We start from the raw sequence: 26,477 nt of genomic DNA on the forward strand, positions 1-26,477 counted from the left end.
TTTGGTGAGCCATGGGGGCTTGTGTGCCCTCCTGCCCCCTTTGATCTGTGTTGAGATTACCTCTCTTTGGGCTTGGAGGATTGTCTCCTTAAGGAGTGACCACTCTTCTTGGACACCTGGCTCCCCTCCCCTCCCCTCTGGGACCTCAGTGCCTCCCCAACTATTCTCCTTAGCTCATTGAAGTTTGCCCTCCTGAAATCTAGGGCTGCTGCCTTGCTGCAGGCCTTTGCCACCCTGCGCTGGATGGTGAATCCCAGCAGGTGATGATCGCCGTCACCCAGGTGGTCGAGCACCCGCAGCCCCCTCACCAGGTCATTCTTCTTGAGCCCTGGGTTCAATAGGTGCTGTGCAGAACAGAGAGGCAACCCCTGCATCTCTATTTGCCCCCAGCCGAATACTCTGTAGCCAGGCCACCTCCCAGGGCTTCAGAGTGGAAACTGGCAGTAAGAAAGTAAGGAGTGGGTATCTGCTGATATCCAAGCAGAGAAGTTCCCTGCAAGAGGAGCCTCCGTTCTCACCACGTCCCAGCTACTGAACCCCCTTTTGCTGCTCCGAATTCATTGCATGAGCAGCGACCCCAGCACAGCCTGTGTTCCCAGGGCCACACCTAAGCCCACCTACACACAGTGTTCACTACTGGGGTTGCACCTGGGAGCCGGGGGGCCTGGCCTCTGTGCCTTGCTACGGGAGCCTGGTCCCTCTGGGTGCCTCAGGCCCCTCTCTGCGGCTGGCTACGTGTAGAAGGTGCTAGAGGTGGAGCGAAGGAGTCAGGAGGAGGGGATGAAGCCGGCAGTCCTGTGCCACATGGAAGTTATGACATCCCAGAAAGGTTACCATTCACCCATAATCCAAAGCCCTTCCCCAGCCACCTGCCAACAGCCACCTGGTAATGGACAACAGGCCCAGTTTAAAGGCTAAAACCTTCAAATCCCAAATTGTGCTGCCCTGTCAGAGCAAGGGTTTATCTTGGGGTTATGTAACCAGCAGGGACACCTGCCCGGGTGGTGGGGAGTGGAAGAGATCAGGGGCTGGCAGCAGGCGGGAAAACGATGGTGTCAGCACTCTGAAGAATCAGCAGCCACGTTTTAAAAGCTAACTCCCTCTGATCCTCCATCTGGGATGGATGATTTCACTCCCCTCCTCTTGCAAGGCCTGATCCTGCTTGCCGTCAGAAGCCCTCACTCCCTGCTTGGGTCAGCAGCTGTTGCAGGCTGGGGAGGAAGGGGGTGGGGAGCCCACCTTGATAAACCCCGGTAGCTTCTCTTGCAAATGTCAAGCCCTGGGATCTGCTTATGTAACTGTCATATTTACATCTAAGGACATATTGCAAAACAGGCTTCATGGATGGGAGGAATCTGAGCGGCCCAAGGAGGTGGCTGCCGTCTGGGCTCCCATCCCCGGAGGAAGCTGGAGCTGGACCCAAGTGCGGGGTGCAGGACACTTCATGGCCATTCCAGCCACGTCGTCTTTGTAGCTCCATTTTCCAAGGCGCTTGGTGGGTCCCATCCACTTTGTCACCTCCCCATCCATGTTGCCCTCTCAAATCCCGTCAGTCAATGGTGCCTCTAACCCCGCTCCTTCACTCATGGTGTTGTAGTACACTTGACCCTTCTGGTCCTGCTGTGAAGCAGGCCTGGGTATGCCAGGGAGAAGAATTAGGCTCAGAGATGGAGGGTCGCCTCCTTGTTCTACACAGCACCTCTCACTGGAAGAAAAAATCAGCCCTTGCCGCCAGACAGCATGGCCTGTGCCTGGTGAACAGGCTGCTAGCTTAGAGCCTGGACACTGGTATTCTTTCCCTTGCACAGCCTCTAGCTCCCATGCCTGGGTTGTGGGGACTAACACCCCTACATGCCCTGTCCATACAGTGGGGCAAAGGTACCTCCTCACCTCCATCCCGAGGGTGCAGAGGTGGAGAAGTGCTATGGATCCATTTCACGGAGTAAAATGTCACACTGCAGAATCTGCACTTGCTCACACAGCGGCACACCAGGTGCAAGCAGAGCTCCAGTCCCTACAATCAGAGGGGGAACCCCTTTGACTTTCCCTACCAGAGAAGTCTCTGTGTGCTTGACAGACCCTTTCCTACCTATGGGGAGTTTTTGTACCATCTACCCTTTTCCCAGAGCCTGACAAAGGGACTATGAGCCCAAAAGCTTGCAGAAAAGGACAATTTTCTTGCCATTTTCCAGTTGGTCCAATAAAAGGTATAATTTTGGAACCAAGAGTTCTAGTTTTTTGTATGACAGACCCCTGTGAGCTCAGCATTGCAGCTCCTTGGCAGACAGACTACTGCCATCAATGTCCCTGCTTCACACGTGGAGAAACTGAGGCACAGCAGGGAGCACTGACTTACCCCAGCTCCCAAAGTACAGGAGCATCTACAAGAAGACAGGCTCTGGTCCCACCCAGCCAGGTGCTTCTTGGTGAAGAGAGCAGGCACTGCTTCAGGCTCTATGTGGGCCCTGGGAGGAGCCATGCCCCCCTGTGAATAAGCAGACACTTCACCCAGTGAAATCAGTGGCCTAATCATATTAGGAGCCCCGGACTAGAACCCTGGCCACAGTAAACTGGTCAGAAACAACACAGCTGCATGGAGGTATGGCCTTGAGTCCTGGTCTCCAGCAATGACCAGTCTTCGCTCCATGGACTTCTGCTATGGTGCCACCTGTACAGTGTCACAAAGATGTCCCTACCCAAAAGCATATGGGAAAGAGGATTTCTGGTACAGTGCTTTATTGTTCAGGTGCTCCCCATCCCTGCCTGGGAAACAAGCATGGCCTGAAATGCAAGACAAGCAGATTTCCTCTCCTAACCCTTGGTTCAAGGTTTACATGATGGGAGACACCACTCTAATGCGCATTTTCATATTTAGCCCGGGTAAGCATTGAAAGAGTGCCTGGGGGAGCCACTAATGAGTCACATGCTGGTTCCTAGTACACAGATATTCACAGCACAAAAACTTGCTGGCCAGCTCTGCAGGGGAGCTAAAACTTGACAATCACCCCCTCAAGGAAGCAACCAAGACAGGGCTTAACTTTCAATATTCAGGACCCCATTTCAGTGACACGCATGGGAGAAATCCAAGGGTTGCCAGTGCCCAGGCTGTCCCAAGACAAGTAGTGACCCTGACTCTCTTGAGGCCTCAGTACATCATTACCTTTCATCAGCACCCAGAGTACATAGACACCCTTAGCAACTGCAGCCCTTTGGGCTGGGGGATGCGACTTCCACGGGAGGCTCTTTAAAGGGACTGACAAGTAGCAACTAACTTGTTCTCACCCCACACCTCTGCAGGGTGAGTAGGAATGATGCTCAGTTTTCAGGTGGGGAAACTGAGGCATGGAGCAATTACAGTGACTCACCCTACAGTTCATGACAAATCTGCAGAAGAACAAGGAGCCAGACCTAGCTCCAAGAACTCGACCATGCTTTCTTTGGGACCCCAGTGAGACAAACCCTAACCAGGCCCTGCCCTCTTGATGCTGCCTCTCTGGACCCTCTCCCCCCGCACAGCTTCCCTCCCTTCTGCACAACAGCCCCTTCTCAGAGATCAAAAGGGTGGAGGCAGTGTGTGGGGTTGAGAACCCAGCTCTGCCAGTCAAACCTGCTCAGCAGCACAAGCTGTCCACATGTGGGCACCTTGCAGGCCCCACATCCCACAGGGTCTTAACTCTGCAGGCCTTGTACTCTGGGTCAGGTGTGTGAGAACATGCTCTGTCCTCTCTGATCTCCCTGCTCCCCCCATCGTGGCCTTGAGCCAACAGCGTCACCATCAGCATCACCCACTCAGGTAACTCTGCAGCAGCTAATCAGCAAGAGGCTTTATGGAAAATATAATATCCTCAGCTGGAGATGAGGTGAGCGCTCAGCACCTAAGCTGAGAACAATGGGCAGAGGGCGGCAAGCAAAGACTGGTCCCGTCATGCTGAGATAAAGACAGCTGCCAGCCGGCGAGCAGCTCTGCTGACTTCAGTAGGAGTCCGCTTGATTCACCCAAGCCAAGGACCTGGTGCCGCATGCAGGAAGAGTCGGGCTGTCCAAGCCTCGTGCATCACCCTGCAGCGTCTTGCCCATGTGGCATGACCCTTGCAAGAAACCAACCAAGCGGCTGGCTGAGGGGCAACAGTGGGAACAACCATCAAACATTCAATGTGCCACCAAACCACAATGCTGCCTCACACAACCGGTTACCACCCACACCACTTCCCCCATCCCATACTAGTTTCTTTGCCCCTGCCTTCATCTGTGGGCTGCAGACTCACTCTCTGGAGCTGGGACTTTGCCTTTTTCAGTCTGGAAAGTGCCACACAATGGGCATTTACTAAAACAGAGTGCAAACTATCACCACCATCAAATGGGAAGGGACAAGTTAAGCAGAGTGCAAAGGGGAATGGTTTCTGCCCAGATCGGGACAGAGAAATGAGTGACAGGGCCTGTAGTCTCCACCTCTACAGTGAAGAGGACAGCGGTGTCAGCTGCCTTCATCTCATGCCCATTACTTGTGGCCTGCAGGCAGATGAGTGGGGTATGGTGTGAGGGAGCCCTCCTGTTGGAGGGCATGGCCCCTGGTGTGTGACCCTTGAGGGTAGAGAAGGCCAAGGATTTACAGTGTGCAGCACATATTAAGTGTGATTATGCCTAGGAAATACCCTCTGTGCAGTGCGGGGACAGGGAAGAGGCTTCAGCAGTTTGCTTGCGTAGGACTGCTGAGAGGCTGGTGTAAAAGAAAGCCATTTGCTGAATTCAGTAGACTGTGGATCAGGTCTTTGGCTCTTCTCAGCTGCAGAGAAACTGTAGGGTAAAGAGGGCTGCTTACATCTGCGGGTGCTGAGAGAGAGAGAGAGACGCAAGAAGAAGGCTTTCAATACACATCTGAAAGCTCCCTCAAGATCAACTGCTCAGCAGCAGCACTGCAGGGCCCTGACTCCAGCTCTTGGGAACCTTACCAGCATCCGCCAGGTCCCTAGCCTCTGTTCAGGCTGCCACAGGTGCTGGGAGTGCAGCAGCTACAGGGAGGGCTTGGTACCACCTAAACAGCACTCCCATGCCAACCCCACAAAGGGAGGCTTGAGCTAGTAACCCGATGGCTACAAGACTCGATTACCAACTCCCTGGACTAGCCACAGCCCCCATGCTTGTTTCTGTTAAGTAAGCCAGTGGAGGTTCATGTGAGCCAGTTTCTGATTATGCAGCCAGCTGGGAACTGATTTTCCTTGTTATGATGCGTGGGACCAAGAGGTCCCCGCAGAGACCATGGTCTTATTGCCCCAGGCACTGCATGAACACAGAGAGAAGCAGTGCCTACCCTAGAAAACCCACAGGCCTGTTTGCTGTGTACCAGAGCACCCCTCGGATGCAGCCGCTGCCTGTGCCAGCGCGGGCATCCGGCCTTGGATACAATGGCAATTCAGTGGTTTGGAGCTCAGCTTATTGCTTCCATGCATTACTTTGTTTTTAATTCAACTCCCTCCTCCTCAAAACATCCAGCTGCCTTGTCTGTCTCCCAGACAAACCCCCAGCTTCAGCTCTTGTCTCACTCCCTCCTGGCCATCCCGCCACGCCATATATAAGCAGACCTGGGTCTCCAAGAGGAGGAGGGAAGAGGGCTGGTTGGTCTGTAGATGGACTCAGGGAGACATCACAGGCAGCATGAGAGAGAAATTCAGGCGGGCTCTGTGTGTATATGCACATACACGTGTATGTATATGTACACTTGTGTGCCTGTGTGTGTGAGACAGGGTAGAAGGGAGGGATTAAAAGATTATTAGCTTCCCCTCTCTGCAAGGGCCCCTAATTAATTGCTAGGGGGTGGGGGGAGGATCTTCCTGTTTAATTACCCCTTTTTTCTACCCTTCTTTAAACTTCTTAGCAGGAAGCCTTAAAGGGAAAGGGACCCTGAGCTGGAGATGGTGTCTTGTTGGGGGAAAAGGATTGCTTTCCTAAAGCTTCCCACCCCTAAAGAAATAAACCAAGACTGCTCAGACAGCAAATTCAGCCTCCCCTGCACTGGACCGCCGGCGTAGCCTGCTGCGGTGCGCCCTGCCGGGCTCGGGTCAGACACTGGGATTTCTGTCTCTCAAGGAGACTCCAGTGACCACCCAGACTTATGCACAAGGGTCCTATCCCTCTAAGTCAGTGAGTTAAAGGGGTTAACAACCCCCACACCTTGGCTCTGTGCACAGGCCATTGCCTGCCTGTGACCTTGGGAAGACGAGAGACCAAAGGGAAAATCGGACTGAAGCCTCAACACGCACACTCGGCAGGGTGTCATTCCACACGGTGAGGCTCTCGCCCTGCGGGAGATGAGCCGGCTTACAGAGCAGCCATCCCAGTGGAGAGGATGTTTGAGAAGTCCCAGGGGGCGGTGGGAGGGGTTGGCACTGCTGGGAGAACCCAGTGATTTATGGGCCAGCTTGAAACGGAGACAGAGAAAATGATATGACTCCTAATTCACACTGCGAATAGCATTGTCCTGTGATACATTAGAACAAAGGTTCCCAAACTTTTTTCGTATTGCATGCCCCCTTCCAGATTTACCAGCTGCTTGTGTACCCCTACCAGCATACATTTTATATTTTAACCCCTTAAATATCAATTATTATTATACTGAAAATGAAATCTGCCATTCTGGTGTACCCCCCCAGAGATGTCCTGTGTACCCCCAGGGATACGCATACCACAGTTTGGGAACCCCTACATTACAACATGTGACAGAACTGAATGGTTCTGTTCCCCTTTTCTAGTTTCTGCTACACATTTAATCTGGAGTCATTTATTGGCACAATTCTGCATTGTACAATATTGTATTTAGAAGTGACTTTGAATATTACATGTCAATTTTACTTCTGATGTACCCCCCCAGAGATGTCCTGTGTACCCCCAGGGATACGCATACCACAGTTTGGGAACCCCTACATTACAATATGTGACAGAACTGAATGGTTCTGTTCCCCTTTTCTAGTTTCTGCTACACATTTAATCTGGAGTCATTTATTGGCACAATTCTGCATTGTACAATATTGTATTTAGAAGTGACTTTGAATATTACATGTCAATTTTACTTTTGCAGGGTTACCCAAAGAACCTTGCCTGCTAATTTTACGTTTGCATTTTTATTCTTATCATTTTTGTTCAGTGAACACAGTGATTCTCAACCAGGAGTGAGGGGGTGGGCACTGTGCCCTGGGGTACCTTGAGATTTTTTTCAAGGGTGCCACACGATGTTGTCACCGTTAGGAGTGCAAACACGATTCACAATATAAACCCAGAAATTCCATAAAAAGGGGTCCGTCACATTAAAAGTATTCTGACCTGTTGTGGTCTCCTCTCCCTGTGTGCTTTGCAGGGAGACAAATAGCTTCATTACTTTTCTGTCATCAAAAAAATGGGTGAAAAATCTGAAAGCTGACATTTTCCAAGGGGCTGCCGTGAGTCTAAAAAGGTTGAGCACCCCTTGGATTCATGGAATGTGGCCCTTTAAGAACGAGACATGGCAATTGGCTAAAGCTCTGGACACAGGCTGAGTTTACACCAGTGTAAAAGTGGAGCAGAGACATGACACAGAGCTGTACAGATCTGACGTAGAATCAGCCCCCCCAAAAAAATCTGGAGTAATCTGCACTTATCCTGATCTGTTACCTCGGACATCAAATGCAATCACCAGTGTGCCATCCGAACTGCAGTGCAAAACAGCTGGTACCTCCAGCATCTAGTGGGTAGCTATGGTAATTGTACTCTGTAGTCTGCTGGGGAAATCTGGTGCGCTGTTCACTCCTGAGGCCAGTGTAATTTGCAGAGGTTTGTTCCAGTAGGGTAACAGTGGGTGGCAAGTGGGGCATGAGCTCTGGGTGCTGCCCAGGTACACAACTGGTTAATTATGCCTTTGGTTTGCCGAACTGATATGAATAACCCAGGTGTAAGTTGTGTGTCTGAGGCTTGCATGTGTGCACCAGACTGTGGGTTTACCCACCCCATCACCGGTGCGACATATAGACCCCCCGCCAGAGCCTTCATCCAGCCCGCTCAGGTCTGCAGAGCAGTGAAGCCAGTGCAACATGGAGCTCAGCTTGAGCCACCCCCAGCACTGCCCCCCAGCTGAGTGTGGAGTCAGGGCCCAGGTGGGCTTGTGCAGCCAGCCCTGCTGGACAGGGAGGCCCATCTCCTTAAAGGTATTTCATTCCCGCTGCTTACAGTGGGAGTTAGGCAGCTAACTCAGGCCCTTGAGAAGCTGGGCCTGAGCTCCTTGGGATAGGCACTTTCTTTGGGACAGTAGGAAAAACAGGAGCAGCAGGTGAGGGAGAAGAGGAGGAGGGAAATGGGAAGGAAGAACCTGCCTCTAAGCATGGAGGGGCAAGACAGGGGCTCCTGGGATGTGATCCAGTTCAAAAGTTGGGGAGGAAGCAGCTGTACCATTGTAACCGCTCTGGACCCACCCCTGGATTGCAGGATAGAGACCAGTTTGCAACACCTCTGTGAGAAACTGAGACTTCATGTTGCTGCCTGCAAGTGCCAGCTCCTCCGCGAGGCAGGCCGAGGGCTGCATTCGCTCCAGAGCAGCGAGGCCTGGCAGCAGCACGCCCAGCCTCCTGCTCCAACAAGGGCACTGCCGTAAGCCCCAACTCTGTACCAGCCACCCACTCGCAGCACTGTTGCCCTCAGATCCCCTCCCTGCTCTAGTGTCTGGGCCCACCCTGCAGGTCCTGCTTCTCCCTTCACTGCTTTCTCGCAAGCAGCTGCAGCTGTTCTCCACCGGCGCATCCTCCCTAGACTCCTCCACGAGCAGCTGGGGGTGACAGCCCCATCACATCCTGGCTGGGCCAAACCAGCTGGCCTCTCCTTCCCCTCCATGTGATCCCTGCACACCCCTTCCAGGAGGCTGGATGCAACCTTAAAAGCATGTCTCAGCATCTCAGGGTGTCATGGCACCTCCAGTGAGAATCACTGACCTAGCCCAATGGCATGGTTGTCTACCTGGGGCCAGTCACCCTGCTCATCATACGCTGAGAACAGCTGGCAACACAGTAACTATCATCTACCAATGGGGAGCGGACAGCCCGGCATACATCATATTTTAATCAAAAAGTCTTCTGGTTTTGGGCCAAACTCAAGATTTTGGGTAGCAAAACCCAGCTCAGGGCTAGTTCTCCCGCTGGCAGCCCATTCATGCACCCAACAGAAACAGCGAGAGGTGAATGTTGTGTTCCAGGTTTTAGTCAGTCCCTTTCCCCAGTGCTGAGTCTGTGGTTGAGGGGGCCCATTTATGTCACCTGGGGATGACTTTTGCAGGCTGGGAGAGGTGCCCTCACTTCACATGGGCCATGGGACAGCCAGGAGGAGGTTGCAGCTCATCCTGGAGGGAAGGATGTCCATGCAATGCAGTTTTAAAGCCTGGAGCACCAGCTCTGCTTCCCAGCACATACCCACAACCAGAGGGCAGGTATGGGGGGATATGAGGGAGAAGAGCAAAAGAGGAAGAGCGGAGACAGGAGAGAGATGAGAACAGTGGACAAATGACAACCATGCTGCTAATAGCTGATGAAGCATCCACCGCCATATGGCCTTTGTCTAGTCATAGGGACTGATGGACTCAGAGCTGCTATTTGAACCCAGTGGCTAATCAATTTTCTTAAACAACCAGACTCCATTAAACCTGTTTTGTCATTTCCACCCATCCCCTCCTTCTTATTTAAACAGTATAAATGGATTAGCTGAGAGGGATTGCAGTGAGTGTGTGAGCACACCCAGTAATTACCATAGTTTAGGGGATAAGGCAGGCAGCACTGAATAAGCTGAACCACGTATTATTCTGGCTGGTTATACTAGATCAGTGGTTCTCAGCCTCATTAAACAGAAGGCATCCCTTGAAAAACGCCACCTCTTAGCTTAATAAACTAAGGGTAATTTGACTATGGAAAAATTCTTCTGTTGCAAAGAACTCAGAAAAACCACCGCAGGTCACAATGGTTTTGACTCTATGGATTCCTATTTGAAATCTCTCTGGGTTTACCTGGAGAAGCTTGCATATCAAACAGTGCTAATATTGTGTATCACATTGAAAGGATCTCCCAGGCCCCCAGGATGCTGCACCCCTTCTAGCTGAGAATCGCTTCACTAGGCATTACAGGGGCTGGCTAACTACCAGTGGCCAAGATCACCCAGAGTGTGGTGGGATGGGTTGATTTGGGGGAAGATGCTCCTTGCTTTGCTCATTCATCGTTTTGCTCTGGCTAATCAAACACCTCTGAATTGGGCTCTGTGCACATGTATGTCTTTATGCTATGTGGTCTGGGCTCTGGGCTGGGAAGCAGGAGAGCTTCTGCTTTGTTGGGTGACTGAGCAAGTCGATCGCCCCACAGAGACTGCCAGTTCTCTGGGGCAGGGAGTGTGCGTCAGGACTGCATGTGACCTCAAAGTGTTACCATAATGGGACTGTTTGCAGAATGACGCTTTAATTAAATATTCCAAGCACACAGGACAGTGCTTCAACCCATTCTGACTTTATTACGTATCACACAAGGGTTGCTAATGTCTTTAAAAGCCCAGCTCCTGGGATTGTGGGACTTTTAGCCCCTGGACAAAGCAATGTTCAGTTCTGGACTTTACGGTGCAGAGGAAAGCTGGCAAATGGGACTCTTGACAGCTGAAAATCCATAAGACATAAAAAGAACTCGGCATATATTATTTTTAACCCTCTTGGTGGGGGAGGAAATATCTCCAGGTTTGAACTCTTGGGACTGGTAATGCTGACAGGAAAAGCATATCCACTCATCGCTCCCTGATATGGTAGATCTCAGCCATCTGTCTATCTCTCAGTCCTAATTAATCCCCCTGCCCTAACACCCTTCACCACGTGTCACGGACTGCACCCCTGGTAAGCAGGGTGGTGGAGGAGGCACCCAGGCAATGAGCAGAGGGGCCGTCTGGGCCCACGAGACACGACTCCCGGGCAAGAAACAGCTTGGTGACTCGTTGCAATGACCTGCACTATATATCTCCTGGTACTTCGCAGACGTGGGCTCCTTGGACTGACAAACTCAAGCACATGGAGTCTCCACTGAAGAGACATCTCCAGCTGAGAGCAGGCCCCAGCTCAGTCTACCTCCCCAGTCCCCGCCTTACAGGGCTGAGTCTGAGCCCTCACCTGGCAGTCACCAGGCCCCGGTCTCAGATCCTTGGAGTCAGGGCAAGATGAGGTAGTTTGGGCTCCTCCATTAATACTTTCCTCCCCATGAAGGTCACAGGCCATGCTGCATGCTGCTGCGGTTCAAGGGAGCCAAGGCCTGGCCCAGCCTCCATCGCAGGGAGCTCCCCATGAACTCCCTCGGCATGCTGTGAACTTTCCCAGTGGTCCTCAGCCCTGCCTGGAGATCACCGTGTAAGTGGAAGCCCCTTCTCTTACAGCCCTTGTAATTACCTGCCCCGGGCTCCTCCCTTTCCCCTCATCTATAATGCAGCAATAACTCTCATAGCCAGCTCTGAGAATCAGGTGCATTTACCTGCCTGGGAAAAAGCACCTCATGAAATATTGAGTTATGATTAGCTGCTGCCCTGGGATAATGGATGGCTCATTGCCTCCCCCTTTCTGAAAATGCTTCAGGAGGCAAAACGACGTTAATCGCTCCCCAGGCCTGCTAGCAAGGGGGCAGGGGGTGAGACAGATCAGATGTACAGGGGGAGAATGGAGCCAAGGTTCACCGCTGCCATCCAGAGTGAAGGCTGAACAAATAAGCTATAATCATCCTACACGAGGAACAGAACAGAGCATGGAGGGGGGGAGAGAGGGCCAGGGCAGGGGGCTTGTTTTGTTGAGTGTCTGTGGGCAGAGCACGGCAGGCGGGTTTGGTGTCGCTGGGTCTAGGGTTACAGGGAGCTGGCTCCGGGCAGGGCTCTGTGCAGCCGGGTCTCAGCACCTTTTTAATTCTTCATAGTGTGGCTGATTGATCCACCTTTGCAGAGACACTAAAGATTAAGAGGATGACAAATAGGCATCTGCTTACACAGCGTTAAGAACTAATCTTCCCGGCTCTGCTTTAGTAGGAGCCTTGAAGAGAGCAAGACGCGCGCACATACGTGCACACGCAACCAGCCGGCCGCACCGGAGGGGCTCCAAGCCCAGCTCCCCGGACCGCAGCCCACCATGGAGAGCATCTGGCAGCTTGAGGTCCTGCTCTGCCTTGATTAGGCTGCAGGGTAGCCAGGACCTCACCTCCTCCCAGGATCTCACATCTTTCCAGGCAGGTTGCTGATGGATTGAGCGGAGTAACAGGTCACCCCTTGCAGCCTGGGGAGGATCCGAGCAGTAAAGCTAAAGAGTTGGCACTTCAGCCCCCTGGGACAGAGAACTTGCACAGTGGCCACCGGGACCTGCAGCATGTCCAGCTCGCCCTCAGAGTCCGTTGTGAGCGCTGGGCTGGAGGACAGCCAGTCAGGTAAGAGCCGTGCGTCCAGGTGGCTTTATGCTTGGGGTTGCTGTGGGAACTAGAAGCAACTCTGAGGGCAGATGTGGACAGGTGTCTGAGTTGGGTGGGGATGCCCAGTGACTAGAGGGTTTGGGCCACTTAAAACAGGCAAGTTGGGGGACCATCTGAAGATAGACTTCCTCAGCTCTTCCACATGTTGGCCACCAGCTGAACCCTGCAATTTCATGAGTTAGGATGGGGCAGGGTCAGCGATGCTGGACACAGGTGAAGCAGTGCTGGGGGCAGAGATGTGCCCTTCCTCTGTCCAGAGCAATGAGATATACAGACAGGGGCTACCACGGTCCAGAGGACACAAAAGGCCACACCAGCTGGGAAGGCCAAAGGAGCAATACTCCTGAGCAGAGCTGCCAAACCCAGGCAAAGCCTGAATCAGGTCCCTGAACTCACGAGATTGGCTTAGAAAGCGAATACATAAATCCCGGTCTCTTTTTATTGGTTTTTTTGGATCTTGAGCCGTCAGGTTTCCTGATTTGTGAAACTGTCACTTTAAAAACTAGGACAAACTCGTAGAATCACCTGTCTCCAGGAGATGGGCTTTGAGACAACACGGCGTCTTGTGAGCCCCGAGGGAACATCACCACAGTTAGCAGCACTGTCAGACAGGTTGCTTCTCCTACTCCTGCAGGTGGGAGAAACAGAAATGAGCTCTGAGAAAGCACGAAGAGACCTGGGCCGTCCAGGAGGGCTGGGGAGTTCTGCATGGAGACAAAGCCTTTGGGCTAATTAGACCCACAGGCTGCAGGTCCCTGTTGCCCCTAGGGGAAAAGGGATTTTCCCCCTTGCTGGGGGTTTGCAATGTATCAAAGGGGAGCAGTTTCCAATCGCTTTGCAAAAGAGGATAAGGACCAATGTCCCTGTTTATGGCGTGGGGTAGCCAAGACCCCAGGGAGGCTGCAGCTGCCGAGTCCAGGCTCCCTGGCAAGTCAGAACAGAGCTGGGACTGGAGCTGCAGACTCCTCTGTCCCACACACCTCCCCCGGCCATTCACCCTACACTGGAAAGAGGCAGTAGTACAGAAAGGGCTGGTTCCCAGAGCAAAACATTATGGGACTTGAAGGCCCCAATTCCCCCAGCGCAGTGGCCAAGCTGGCTAAAACGGCATCTTTCTGGCCCAGTGTCGGGCATTTCACATGCTGGGGAGCTCCGGTCCTGGCCGCAGCACATGGAAGAAGCAAAGCACCAGGCCTTTGGTTGCCCCTGAGAGCACCAGGCCTTTGGTTGCCCCTGAGGTGGCAGTAGAAGCCACTCCTGGGGGCCAAATGGGGCTTTTAGCCCTGAAGGAGCTGTGCCACCCCTGCCTGCCACCTCCCACTCAGCAGTCCTGGCAGTGTCAGGGGCTGAAGAGGCTCTGTCTCCCTTGCCTGTAGCTGTTGGGCTGGATCCTACTTTTCTGTGGCAGCAGCTGGGTAGTATGTGGCAAGGGGTGGGCAGAAAAGCTATCCTACATGGCAGCCAGCTTTCCCTCTGCCGCCAGGGACCTGGATGCCTTGGCTCCCTGCTGTGCTACTGGATGGGACTGAGATGCACTGGGGTGCCAAGGGGCATGGCTTCTGGCTTCCTGCCACCCTGTGGGGAGCAGGTCCCTGAAGCACCGCTCCCCCATTCACCCATCAGCAGAAACCAGCCTGGGTGCAGCCTTTCACCTCTCTACTTCTGGGCTCCTCTCCTAGGTTGTAGTGGGTTGGCAACCTCCTGCCTCCAGGAGTTTGCCCAGGCTGGAGGGGAATCATCAGTGGGCCTGGCAAAGGGCCTGGGCTCCTGACTCCACGTTGGCCACTGCTATGGGAGTCGCAGCGCCGGAGCAGGCAGAGCTCAAGGCTGCACATCCACATGCTCATGGCTACTGAAGCCCCCAAGCCTTGGGATCCCAACACAAGCCCAAGGGGGGTCTGTGGCTTAGGGCGAAGGCCCAACCTGTCCTTGAGCCTCTGTGGAGTCAGGGCAAAGGTGGGGGAGGAGGCAGGTGCTGCTTAGTTTGGCTGCACATTGTTGCCGCTGTGGCAGCCTGCTGCTTGAGCCCAGGGCTGCGAGCCAGAGGTTCGTGGCCTTGGGACCATCTGGTGAGAGAACTGTCCACAGGGGCACAAACAGCCACAGGCAGCTCTACAGGCCTTCCTGCTGCCCCCCACACATGGGTCACATTCATCAGCACCTGCCATGCTAGCCAGCAGTGTTGGGCAGTGGGCGAGGACACTCAGTGGAGAAGGGGCTATCAGCACCGGGGAGGTGGCTGGGAGAGATGCATTGGGCTCTGTGGCCCTCACAGCCATCTAGCTCCAAGCAGATGTCTTCCTGGTAAGGCAGGAGACCTGTGGGCAGTGACAGGAGAGGGAGCGAGCGCTCCAACCCAGGTGGCTCCTGGAAGGAGGGTAGATCTCCTTGGGGTGGGTGGGCAGTGGTCAGGGAGGTCCACAGATACTTCTCTGTGCTTTGAAGTAGCTACATGTCTTATCGCTCCTAGATGCTCTGACACAACCCTCCCACACCAATTGGTGCCAATAGGAGCTGGAAATCACAATCCCTGCAAGCACCTACTCTGGGCACATGCAAGATGCGTTTGGCTGATTATCTCTCCGGGGTCCTCTGACCTCAGCTGACTTCCTGCCCTTGGGCAGGGGGCTGGACCAGATGATCCCACGAGGTCCCTTCCAGCCCTAATATCTATGAAATCTAAGAAATCTATGAAACCTTTAAGGATGTGGGATCAATCCTGTGTCCCTGGAAAGGGGACAGCACCTCCTAGGGCCATTGGGAGGATTACAGGCCAGGGGTGCCTGGAGCATGTTTCTTTGGGGCTTTGTACCTTAGCTACAGGGGGAGGGTGACAGCACAGCATCCACTGGGAAGCTTTGGTCACCACAGTTAGGTCCTTCAGAGAGTTCAGGACTGCCAGGACACTAATATAGAAACTGGTTTCCAGCAGCTATTGTGTCCTCTTCCTTTGCTGACCCTAGGGAAACACTAGGAGCTCCAGGCCTGAGGGGCAATATTGAGGAGAGTCTTAAGCCATGAGACTCCAGTGGAGATCCAGCCCCTGCCCATCAGGCTGTATTTCTCCAGTGCCACAAATCCTGCCCAAGGAGCCCTGCCTGGCACTGTGCTGGCCTCACAGATCTTGGGGGCAGGAGCCATTTGCCTTGTGGCTGTCCTGCACCCAGCACAGTGGTACCACCACCCAGCACAGCTGCCTCCCAGCCCCCATCAGAGGCAGAAGGATTTGTGTCCCATAAGCAGGTACCACTACATTGGGGATGTTGGTATCAGCCACATCAGTGTGTGAGGCTCTGTGACGGCCTCTCATGCCACCATAATCCCTCATGGAGATGAGTCTCCAACCAGTGGGTGCTGCATACAGGAGATTCCCTTTTAGCAGCCACCAACTTGCTGCTGTCCACTCTCAGCCCCTTGTTCCTGGGACAGGAGATGTGGCGACCAGCAGGGCCCAGCTGCCTGCACCAGCCCAGCCACCTGTTCCCATCCCTCTGCGTTGTCTCATGCCGGGCTGCCCCAGTCTCCCTCGCCACTGGGGGGGATGGGGATGTCTCTCTTGGCCTCTGACTACTCCCACAGCCCATCTCTGAGAGCCTTGGGACCCTTGACACCCTGGGCCCCTGAGGCAGGGCTGTAGGGCCTGAACACAGGGTGAGGGGGCCAGGTGCTTCCACCTTGTGTAATGGAGGAAGAAGCTCTACACAATGTGCCCATGTGTCCAGCCTCTGAGCTGTCTTCTCTGAGCCCACCAGATGTGCTTCTCCCAACTCCAGCTCTTGCCAGCCCAAGGCTGCACACTGTGCCCGTGCTGAGCTGGCACCTCCCAGGCTAGCTGGGCCATGCCTGCTGTGCTCCTGTGCAGGAGGCAGATGCTTGCAAGCCCCCAGTGCCAATTTCCCTCTCATCCTCTCAGGGCTCAGCCCGACCCCCGGTAAGGCCCTGAGCCCTGTGCTCATGTGCAAGGTGTGTGGGGACACCAGCAGTGGGAAGCACTATGGCATCTACGCCTGCAATGGCTGCAGTGGCTTCTTCAAGAGGAGCGTCAGGAGGAAGCTCATCTACAGGTAAGCAGAGGGTGGCACCTCCGCAGATGCCGGGTGGTGGTGGGACTGTACCCACTTTGTTCTGCCCTCTGTCTCCTGGCATGGGGAAATGTGCCTGGCAGGTGTTCTTGTGCGGGAGGAGGTGGGGAGCATCTGTAAGAGGAGACAAGGGTAAAGCTAGTCTGTTTGAGCCCTGGTGCAGGGGCTACATGCAGAGAGCCCTTGGCTCTGTGAGTGGTGGGGATATGACAGCATCCCTCAGTAATTCCCCAGAAGCTGGCACTGAGGGACCATCTGGAAACAGCCCCTGTAAGTGTTTCCTGGCTCAATGCTGGTGAATGCAGACAGACTGACATTCTTGGACCCAGGTTCCCCCACCCACTGGCCCCTACCTGGGTCCTCTCCCATGAGGTCCCCTTTGTGGTGCTTCACACACTGGGAACCCAATGGCCGTCCTCTGGCACTGTGGTGTGCTCGGTGCCATCGCTGTGTGGAAGCTGCATCCCAGCGCTGGAGACAGAGGCTCCAAGGAGGGAGAGACGAGGGCTGGCTCTGTGCTGGGGAAGAAAGCGCAGCTGGGTGGGAACAAGCCATATGGCTTTAGCTTCTGAGCTAGCGCCGTAAGCCGGACCAAGCATCCTTGAGCCAGGACTCACGCGGGATGTCAGAATCATCTCCTCCTGGCAGAGCACTGGGCTTGGGGACCATCAGCTCCTCTGCTGCCTCTCACCCATACCCTATTTCTTGGCTGCCTCTTAGGGGTGTCATGAGCACTGGTGTCTGGGCAGACCCCAGAGCACACAAGAATGGGTCAGGGCTGGGTATGATGAGCAGGACCCAGCAAAAGACCGATGAAGCTGCTGCCATGCCAGCCCTGCAGAGCCCAGTGGGTGAGAGGGGGCTGAAAGGCCTGTGGAGAAGATGCTGACCCAAGTGTGCAGGTCATGGCACTGGGGAGCATCCAGGGCAGTGCTGGTTGTGCCCAGCTGGGTCTCTCTTCTCCGGCTCCAAGACCCTGGTCACATTGACCTCAAATTCTGGCCCTCAGCAGCCCCATTTCCACAGGTTGTGATTTCTGAAAGGACAGCCAGCTCATTTCATCAGCCGTCCTGCTCCAAGGACCTGGGCATACCGAGGTCCTGCTAAACTGCCCCCACCTGGAGTGGATGTCATGTTGCCACAGCGTTGTAGCCTGAGCACCAAATTACTCCTAGGGCAGGTGCAGCCTCCCACCTCCTTCCTCAGACTTCTCTAGGTGAGCAGGGCCAGTGTAACAGGGCCTGTGGCCTTCCTTTCCTTCAGGTGCCAGGCTGGGACAGGGATGTGCCCAGTGGACAAGGCTCACAGGAACCAGTGCCAGGCCTGCAGGCTGAAGAAGTGCTTGCAAGCTGGGATGAACAAGGATGGTGAGTGCAGGGTTGGGGGGTGCCAGGGTTGAGATGGGTCAGGGAAGGTCAATAGATGTGGTTCCCAAGGAAGCACTACAGACCCCCGGGACAGCCACCTGGGCCCCCTTGTCGTCTGTGAGGCCACAAGAGCCCTGAGGCACTGTAGAAATAATGTGAGCAGGTGAGGAGGAGCCCAAAGGGATGCTCAGCTGATGTTGGCAAGAGTGAGAGCCCAGGGCAGCAGAGCTGATTGGACACCGATACTCAGGGGGGAGGCTGGGGGTCAGGGTGTCTTGCTCTGCTTCTGCCTCAAAGGGAGCTGAGACATATCCCTCAGCATGACTAGGGCTTGGCCTTCCTGTCTGCACAGCATGGCTGGCAGCTACTAGAGCGGTCAGGCCTCTGAGCAGCTGGTTGTAGAGTGGTTTTCCACCCTTGGCCGAAAGGACCAAGGGCGCAGGGGGCTAGTGATGACCCCTGCTCCCCAGCCATGCTGCAGGGGGGCTGGGGGCAGCTGATGGGCCTGCATAGCATGGGCAGCCTCAGGACTCCTGCTGCCTGCCCATGGCTCAGCCCTTTCCTAACCCTGCGCCCTGCCTCCGCAGCTGTGCAGAACGAGCGCCAGCCCCGCAGCACCGCCCAGGTCCGACTTGACAGCATCGAGCTGGACTCTGAGCTCAAGCCCGAGCACCTGGCCACCACACGGGAGGCCCCCCCACCGCCCTGCCCTGCCGTGGTGAGCCTCCGGGGCCCCATCTCCTCCGCCGCAGCAGTGGGAACCCCAGGGCCCCGAGCACCCACTCCACCCAGCAACCACCGCTTCATGGCCAGCCTGATGACAGCGGAGACCTGCGCCAAGCTGGAGCCTGAGGATGGTGGGTGCCTGTGGGGGTGGAGGCCAGAGGTTCTTCATGGGCAGGGCATGGGGTGGGTGCCACAATGGGGGTGGAAGCCCAGAGACTAGAAGGCGCTTGGGTTTGGCTGCTCAGTAGGTTTCAAGGCCACAGTTACTTGGGTTCCCTCCTCCAGATGCTGGGTCCCTCTTTCATCTCCGTGGGGCAAGGTAGGGCTCAGCTTTCTGGCCAAGTTGCCTCCCCCTCATCACTCAGCTCCTGGTCCAGAAGAATGGGCTTGGCTTTTCCTACAGCTCTGCTCTGTCGATGAACCTCAAGGAACAATCCCTATGGACTTAGTCTCACCCCAGGGCAGCCCCCCAGAAATCCAGGGGTCAGTGTGATGATGTAGTTATCAGGCTCTGGGGCAGGGGAGTCAGACTGCACAGCTCTTCCTAGCACCACTGGGTCCTGAATGGGACCTCTCAGAACAGCCCTTGCAAGGACCAGAGGTGAAAATGCTGCAGGAGCCAGGCTTGGGCATTGCCAAGCATCTTGCTAGTGGTAGGTGGCACCGGCAGGCTGAGGGCCCCTCACAGTGACCCTGTTCTGTCACAGTGCAGGGCTTGTGCCCACAGGGCAAGGCAGCCACCAGCCCATGGGTCACAAGGTTCAGTCACATCTACACAAAGGGATAGTGAAGACAGGTCCAAAGCAGAGCTTACCTATGCCTGGAGCCAGGTCTCACCAGCACTGTACAGGTACCCCATCTCCTCTGTGTCCCACATAGTACAAACCACATTGTCATCACTTAAACAACAGGTCATGCTGGCTCCTAGATGCTTCCTCATCTGCCCTGGGTCCTCTTGTGCTCTGAGTGCCTCCAACAAAGAGGACTGGGGAGTCAGCATAGCCAGGGCTCTGGTCATAGACTCCCAGGTCCTCAGGATGCAGGACAATGCTGCAGGGATGGGCTGGGGCCACTGCAAAGCAGGTGTCAGGAAAACCTGGAGTATACTGGAAAGGAAAGACAGCTTTAGTTCCCTCTCTTTACAACCCAGTGCTAAGCTGTGGGCCTGTCTGCATCCTGGCCCATAAGTGCTGGGCCTTCCAGCAAGCCTGGCACTGAGTCTGAGCCAGCTGGGGTAGGTCTAGCACCACGCCGTGCTGCCAGTGACACAGCCGTTCTCGCTCCCACAGCCGACGAGAACATTGATGTAACAGGGAATGAACCTGAGCGGGCCTCCAGTGAATACCAGGTGTCCCCGTACCCGTCTGCCAGCCCCGAGAGCGTCTACGAGACCTCTGCACGGCTCCTCTTCATGGCAGTGAAGTGGGCAAAAAACCTCCCAGTCTTCTCCAACCTGCCCTTCAGGGACCAGGTGAGTCTGGCTGCCTGTGGTTTGAGGCACGGTTAACTGCTACTGGGGGAGACAGGGCAGCAGGCTAGCTAGATCTTTAGTCTGTCCAGCCATTCTTATGCTCTTATGTGGGAGGAACCAGGGTGCGCATGCATGCATGCACGTGGGCCTGTCAATGACCCTACCTGTCAGACTCAGACCAGAGCAAGCACGTGGTCATCCTGCCATCTCCTGGCTGGCAACTAAGCCCTGGTCTCACCTCAGCAGAGCCTCCTGTAGTTCAAACAGCAGTGGCTTGAGGTTTTGGAGACAAAGCCCTTTAGGTCACCTCCCCTGTGCTGCCTGCACAAAGCATTGTTAATGCCCATGATCCCTGTGTAACAAATCCGCTTCCACTGTCAGCTCTGAGTGGAGGCTGGGCCTCTTGCAGTTAATGCTAACAATGATTGCACTGCAGTGGAAACTGAATGACAAACGTGTCAGCATTGAGGCTGAAAGCTGCTCCGGTCTGTGCACTGCCCCTCTAACCTCAGTCAGTGGGTAGCTCCTTGAGCACCCAGACCAAAGCATGCTTTGGCCAGGAGCCCACCTAGGTCTGGCACTTGGGAAGAGGTTCCCACAGTCTGTCTCACTGATGAGATCTGCAGAGAAGTGAACATAATGACAGTTATGACATAAGGACAGTTTTGCCCTTCGTGCTCATGTGTCTCATTTGCATCCTCCCCCCTGCCCGACTCCTTGGCAGGTGATTTTGCTGGAGGAAGCCTGGAGCGAGCTGTTCCTGCTCTGTGCTATCCAGTGGTCCATGCCCTTGGAGAACTGCCCCCTGCTCTCCGTGCCTGAGCTCTCCCCCAGTGTCCACGGGAAGCTTGTGTCTGCCAGCGTGGACATCCGCATCCTGCAGGAAACCATCACCCGCTTCAAATCTCTCACTGTCGACCCCACAGAGTTCGCTTGCATGAAGGCCATTGTGCTCTTTAAGCCAGGTGAGCCTTGCTGGGGATACAGGGCATGGGTTAGGGCCAGCTACAAAGCAGACAGGCTTCACTTGCACAGCTCTGCCAGTGTCCATCAATCCTGACTCACAGGGCCCCCAGCTATTCCTGGCTTGGCTTTCCATGAACACAGCTCTGGCAGTGCCCTCCAACCCTGACCAGCAGACCCCCTGCTAGCCCAGGAACCCAGGCATATGGATCTGTCATTGCCCTCAACCCTAGCTTTTTTTTTCCAGCCCAGGCTCCCCATCCTGTTCTGCAATGGTGTAATTGCTGCCTTATAAACAATGGCCCCCATGAGCAAAAACCAGATCCTCAGCATTTTCCAGCTCCCTTCAGAAGGTTTTTAGAAGCCAACTTCAATGAATTAACAGTACTTCCAGCATTAGTGTCACAGCAAATGCCTTGGGACAGCCTAGCTCCAAGCCATTTATAAAGAACAACCTCCCTTGAAGGAAAGAGCCTGAAAACAGTAAACTGGTACTTCAGAAAACCAAAACTGACCCAGGTGCACAGCTTTCACCCATCACAAATCCTACAGTCTCCTTGACCAGAGCCAGCTCAATGACTCAATCAGCAACCCACACCCCCGCTGCTGGAGGAGGTGGTTGGATTTATTAGATGAGCAGCTTTTCTAGTTAGTAGGGAACAGGGAAGAGACAGAGGTCCCGTCACAGTATGGGGGACCACGCAATCTGAGAACCATGTCACCCATACTGACCTCCCCACTGGGATGTGGCTGCAGTACTGGCCTTCCATGCTTATAGTCAGGGGAATCCCTGGAGTGAGGGTCCTGAGCGAGCTCTGCCCAGCTAGGTCAGTCTGAGGCTTACAGCAAAGAGTCCCGTGCCGGCTGTGTCATGGCAGAGGGGCTTCTTAGGAGCTTAGGAAAGTAAGGCTGAAAGGAAACTCATAAGGTCATCTAGTGCAGCCCCCTGCTCATGGCAGGAGCATCCCTGACTAAACCATCCCAGCCAAGTGTCTGTCTAACCTGTTAGAGGCATCATTGCTCCAGGCCAGATGAGTGCTCAGAGACAGACTTTCCGTATGCCTGAAGAAGGGCGTTTGTACCCAAAAGCTTGCAAATAACAACTTTTCCAACTATTTAGTTGGTCTAATAAAAGATATCACATCTACCCCAATTACCTTGTCTGCCAGAGAAAGACTCGCACCTCCTTGAAGTTTGTGGATTGTTTGGTTGGCTTATTGGATAGGAGCTTGCAAGGTAAAGGCAAGCACCAATGAATAGCCTTGATCGTGTTTCCTCTTCCTATAGAGACACGAGGTCTGAAAGACCCAGAGCAAGTGGAGAACCTACAGGATCAGTCGCAGGTGATGTTGGGTCAACACAACCGGACACACTATCCCAGCCAACCGGTCAGGTAAGTGGGCAGGTGCTGCAGATGTGAAGTTTGCTGCTAGCTTCTCAACAGCTGCTTCCTTCTGACCCACCGACCCATCACCTCCTCAGCTACCCACAACCTTCCCCCTTCCCAGGACAAGTGCCTTCACAAATCCATTGCTCCCTTCTAACCAGCCTAGGAGCTGGTCTGCACTGCAAAGTACTCCTTCATTTGCCTGGAGCCTTGTTCTTGGGCCGTGCACCCTCCAGTCCACTTCACTGACAGTGTGTTCCCTGGGTCAGCAGAGAGCTCTATAGAACAGGTAAATTCATCTGTTCTGGGCTTGTTCCCAGAGGGTGTGAACCTTATCTCCTGCTGGGTTGTGGTGGTCCTCCCACACCTTGCTCCAGGGATCCTGGCTCTATACCTACCTACATCTCACACACTACACTCTGCCTGCTCTTTTCTGCCCTGTGTGACCTTTAACATCTTCTCCAGTTTGCAATCCCAAGAGAGAGGAACAACCTTCTCTTTCCTCCTTTCCCTCCCCCTCAGAGGAAGGGAACTCTTTCCTCCTGGTAGCTCCCCACCTCCACATGTGAGCCATTTGCATCCTCATCCCACTGGTATTTACAGTGATTTACACCTGGGGCACAGGTAATAGTGGTGCTTCAAAATGTGGCTAGGAGACCTTGCAGGAACTTGCTGCCAGTTCATGATGATGGGTCGTGTCATGCTCCTGAAGTGTGCTAAACTGGCTTCCTGCTTTCCAGCTCAAGCTATCGTGTTCTGCCCAAAAGAGGTGGGTCCGTGCCCTGGCAAACTGATCAGTGTTTTCATGGGCCTCCAGCCACATGCTTTGCTGGCCCGGGTGCACAAAGCAAAAGGGAAATTTTGTTTCCCCAGTGTTAAAAACCTACAGATGCCACTGAAGCAAAATTTTCTTGTTCTCTGCACACTTTCCGACTCACTCTCATGTCATCATACCCCATTGCCTGAGTCTACATTTGAACAGTAGAGTAAAAAATCAAAGCCCTGTCCTGTAGACAACCTTCCTCCAAGGACACTGCCCCGTGCATGGTAGCTAAGTCAATCCACATGGACTGTCTCTGTTCTCTTCTAGGTTTGGCAAATTGCTCCTGCTCCTTCCCTCGCTGAGGTTTATTTCTTCAGATCGTATTGAGCTCCTCTTCTTCCGCAGAACCATTGGGAACACGCCCATGGAAAAACTGCTCTGCGACATGTTCAAAAACTGACCTTCCCCCTTGTGGCTGCGGCCCCTGGAGATGGGGGTTGAAGGCTTCATGGTCAGCAGGAAAAACACTCCAGTCGCAAACTCCTGGTGCCCAGTGCGCTGAGCCAAAGGGCAGTCTGGAGATCCCAGTTTTGTCCTCCTAGGATGTGGGCCAAATGAACGGTCTCTCTTCCATGCATGCCAGGGCATGGTCCAGGATGAACGTCTGTTCACAGAAGCTGCAGTTAGCTGGAAGTAATCCCCAGTCCACTTCTAGGTCACTGTGACCTCTCTGGTGGGGTGAGTGACTCTCAGGAAGATTTCACCACAGATGGTCTTACTGACGCCGTTTCAACTGGGTGTTTCCAGAGCTTACTGCATCTTCATTAACTCAGTCACAAGAATGAGTGGGTGCCCCCCTACTTTCCCACTTTTAGATGACAGAAATATGTTCAGTTATATGTGAGAACACAAACCATGCAGTGGAAAACCAGGATGGCTGAGCCCACACTGACTCATAGGGGTGTGAGAACACAGCTCCCAGTGCAAAACAATGCAGGAGCTACAGTCGGAGTAGTGAACACATGTGCGTCTAGGCCAAGTCCAGGTTCAGAACCCATAGCCCATGGGGGAGGTGTGGCTTATCCTCCTGGGACTAGGGAAGGCTCATTATGGAAATCTTCATGGCCCTCAACTTGGTTTAGTAAATGGTTAAAGGAAGAGGTGGCCTAGTCTGTTGTCGAGAATGGAAATAAAATTGCCACTGATATTTACCACACTCAAAACTGAGGATAACTAGCCATAGAGCATCTTCTACCCAAGGTCTGTGTTTAGGTTCCAGTGGGTTCAGAGCAGGTTCCAGCTGGTGTTCAGACCCAAATGATAAAAGCACTCACGGACTGAAACATTGGTGTCTATGGCCTATGTCATCTTGACAGATGAGGGTAGAGGGCACCTTGCATTCTCCTCTCTTGGGGTAGAGGAAACCCGGTGATGGCTAAAGCCAAGGGCTGCATTTAATCTGAGAGACATAGGAGAAGTTTTCAGAGTAGCTGAAACTCAACCTTACGGTCTCCATTTTAAACACCATAATTGCTGCAACAAATGCACAATCATGAGTCAGTGACAGAGGGATTGGGGTGATTCCTGTGTCGTCCGAACTGCATATAACTTTTGTACCACAAAGGAGGAAGGCTGCTGCTGTGGGAAACCTATGGGAGGACTAACAACAGATGCACACAACACTTCTGGGCTGAAAGTACAACCAGACGGTACAGAGAGCTCCACACGGTATTGCATAAACCAAGCAGAGTTATATTCTAGGAGAGATAGGACTTCTCAGTGCCTTGCAGGAGAAGATGGTAATAGCAGAGGCAATGGCTCTTGTTCCCAAGAGGAAAATCCACCCACTAAAGCTGCCATTCCCATGTCAAAAATGCTTTGTAGGCCTGTTCACCTGAGAACCACTATCTGTGGTGAGCTCCCAGAATCCTCTGGCTGGAGATGACAGACGTACAGGAAGTCCTGGGCATTTGTTCTGTTGGCCAGCGTCTGGGCTCTGAGGTTATGGGGATAAAACTCTCACTAAGCAGCAAAAGGAGCATCAAGAACAATGCTGTTCTGCTCGTAGTGCCAAGGAAGGTGCTGGGGTTCAGCTGGCAAAGCTCTCGTGAAATGTTCCCACTGACAGTGAGCGGACAAGGGAAGCCCCTGAATGGATGCATTTCTACCAGGAGAAGGCATGTCTGGCCCTGGGGACATGGCACTTTTTTAAAAGAAGCTGAACTCCTTACACTTAGCATTTACTGAGAGCTGTTCTCTTACCCAGTGGCTCCCAGGGAAGGACCTGTGCTGCCTGTGGACTTTTGGGTGCATAATAAAGTGGGCTCTTTCGGGTTATGTTCTTTCTCTGTCTGTTTATTTCTACCTCCTAACCTCTGGCCTGAACCTCAGGGGGTAAGTGCAGGGTCTCACAAGCTGGTGTCCACCCCCGTGGTCACTCCTGCCAGCCCCAGGAGTGTGGGAGGAATGGAAGGGATGAGCTGGGCTGCAAAGTGCAGCCCCATCTGTGCATGCATGTGCCCACCTGATCCCAGAGCATGCTGCTGGGAGCATGGGAGAGGTTGGCATAGGGGCTGCTTGGAGCAAGGAAGGGTGGGGGGAGGCGGCAACAGCAGTGGCAGTCCCCAGAGGAGCAGCCACAGGCACCACTTGAGTAGCAGGGGCAGGTGCAGGGTGCCAGGTTGGGGAGGAGAGCATTTACCTCTTCACACAGAGGGGAACTTGTGGCACACCTTTTGGGAATCAATGGCCTCAGTAATATTGTAGTGATGATGTTGATGTCACGATGGCCCAGGCAATATGAGAGAAAGAGGATTTTTCGATAGTATTTTTTATTGGTCCACCTATACAAGTGGGAGAGATTCCAGGCTTGAGAAATATCATCTCATGGCTAAAAGCTTGTGCAGCGTCACTCCCAGCTCTATAGCTGACCCAATAAAAGATACTGTTACCAAACAAATCCTGTTTTTTAAGTGACAGGTGTTACTACTGCCTGTTCCTTTCCACTTGCAGCCTTGCAGTGCCAACCACCTACAGCTGATGGAGTCCCTTTTGACTCACACAGCATCAGAATTGCAGCTACACTCCACTGGCAAAACCAGTCATACCATGACTTGATATATGGACTTGACTTCCATACCCAGGGGGAGTTTACAGGGCTGCAGACAAGGGTGAAAACTCTACCTTTTTACTTATGAGCAAAGTAAATTTAATATGAAAAGCCTAAACAAGGAAAAAAGTGCTGA

The 26,477-nt window shown here is 53.7% G+C and overlaps 1 protein-coding gene across 1 annotated transcript; it reads left to right on the forward strand.

The window, feature by feature from the left end:
* The first annotated feature begins 12,373 nt into the window (after positions 1 to 12,373).
* On the forward strand, positions 12,374 to 25,495 carry NR2E3 (nuclear receptor subfamily 2 group E member 3). Its single transcript, XM_019533258.1, has 8 exons — positions 12,374 to 12,431; positions 16,387 to 16,537; positions 17,819 to 17,922; positions 18,510 to 18,779; positions 19,938 to 20,119; positions 20,844 to 21,084; positions 22,370 to 22,475; positions 23,560 to 25,495. Exons 1-8 carry the CDS (start codon positions 12,374 to 12,376, stop codon positions 23,690 to 23,692), a joined length of 1,245 nt encoding a protein of 414 aa, XP_019388803.1. The 3' UTR covers positions 23,693 to 25,495.
* The last annotated feature ends 982 nt before the right edge of the window (positions 25,496 to 26,477 follow it).

Source organism: Crocodylus porosus, unplaced genomic scaffold (genome assembly GCF_001723895.1).
Source record: "Crocodylus porosus isolate Cpor-Errol unplaced genomic scaffold, CroPor_comp1, whole genome shotgun sequence".
Classification (NCBI taxonomy): domain Eukaryota; kingdom Metazoa; phylum Chordata; order Crocodylia; family Crocodylidae; genus Crocodylus; species Crocodylus porosus.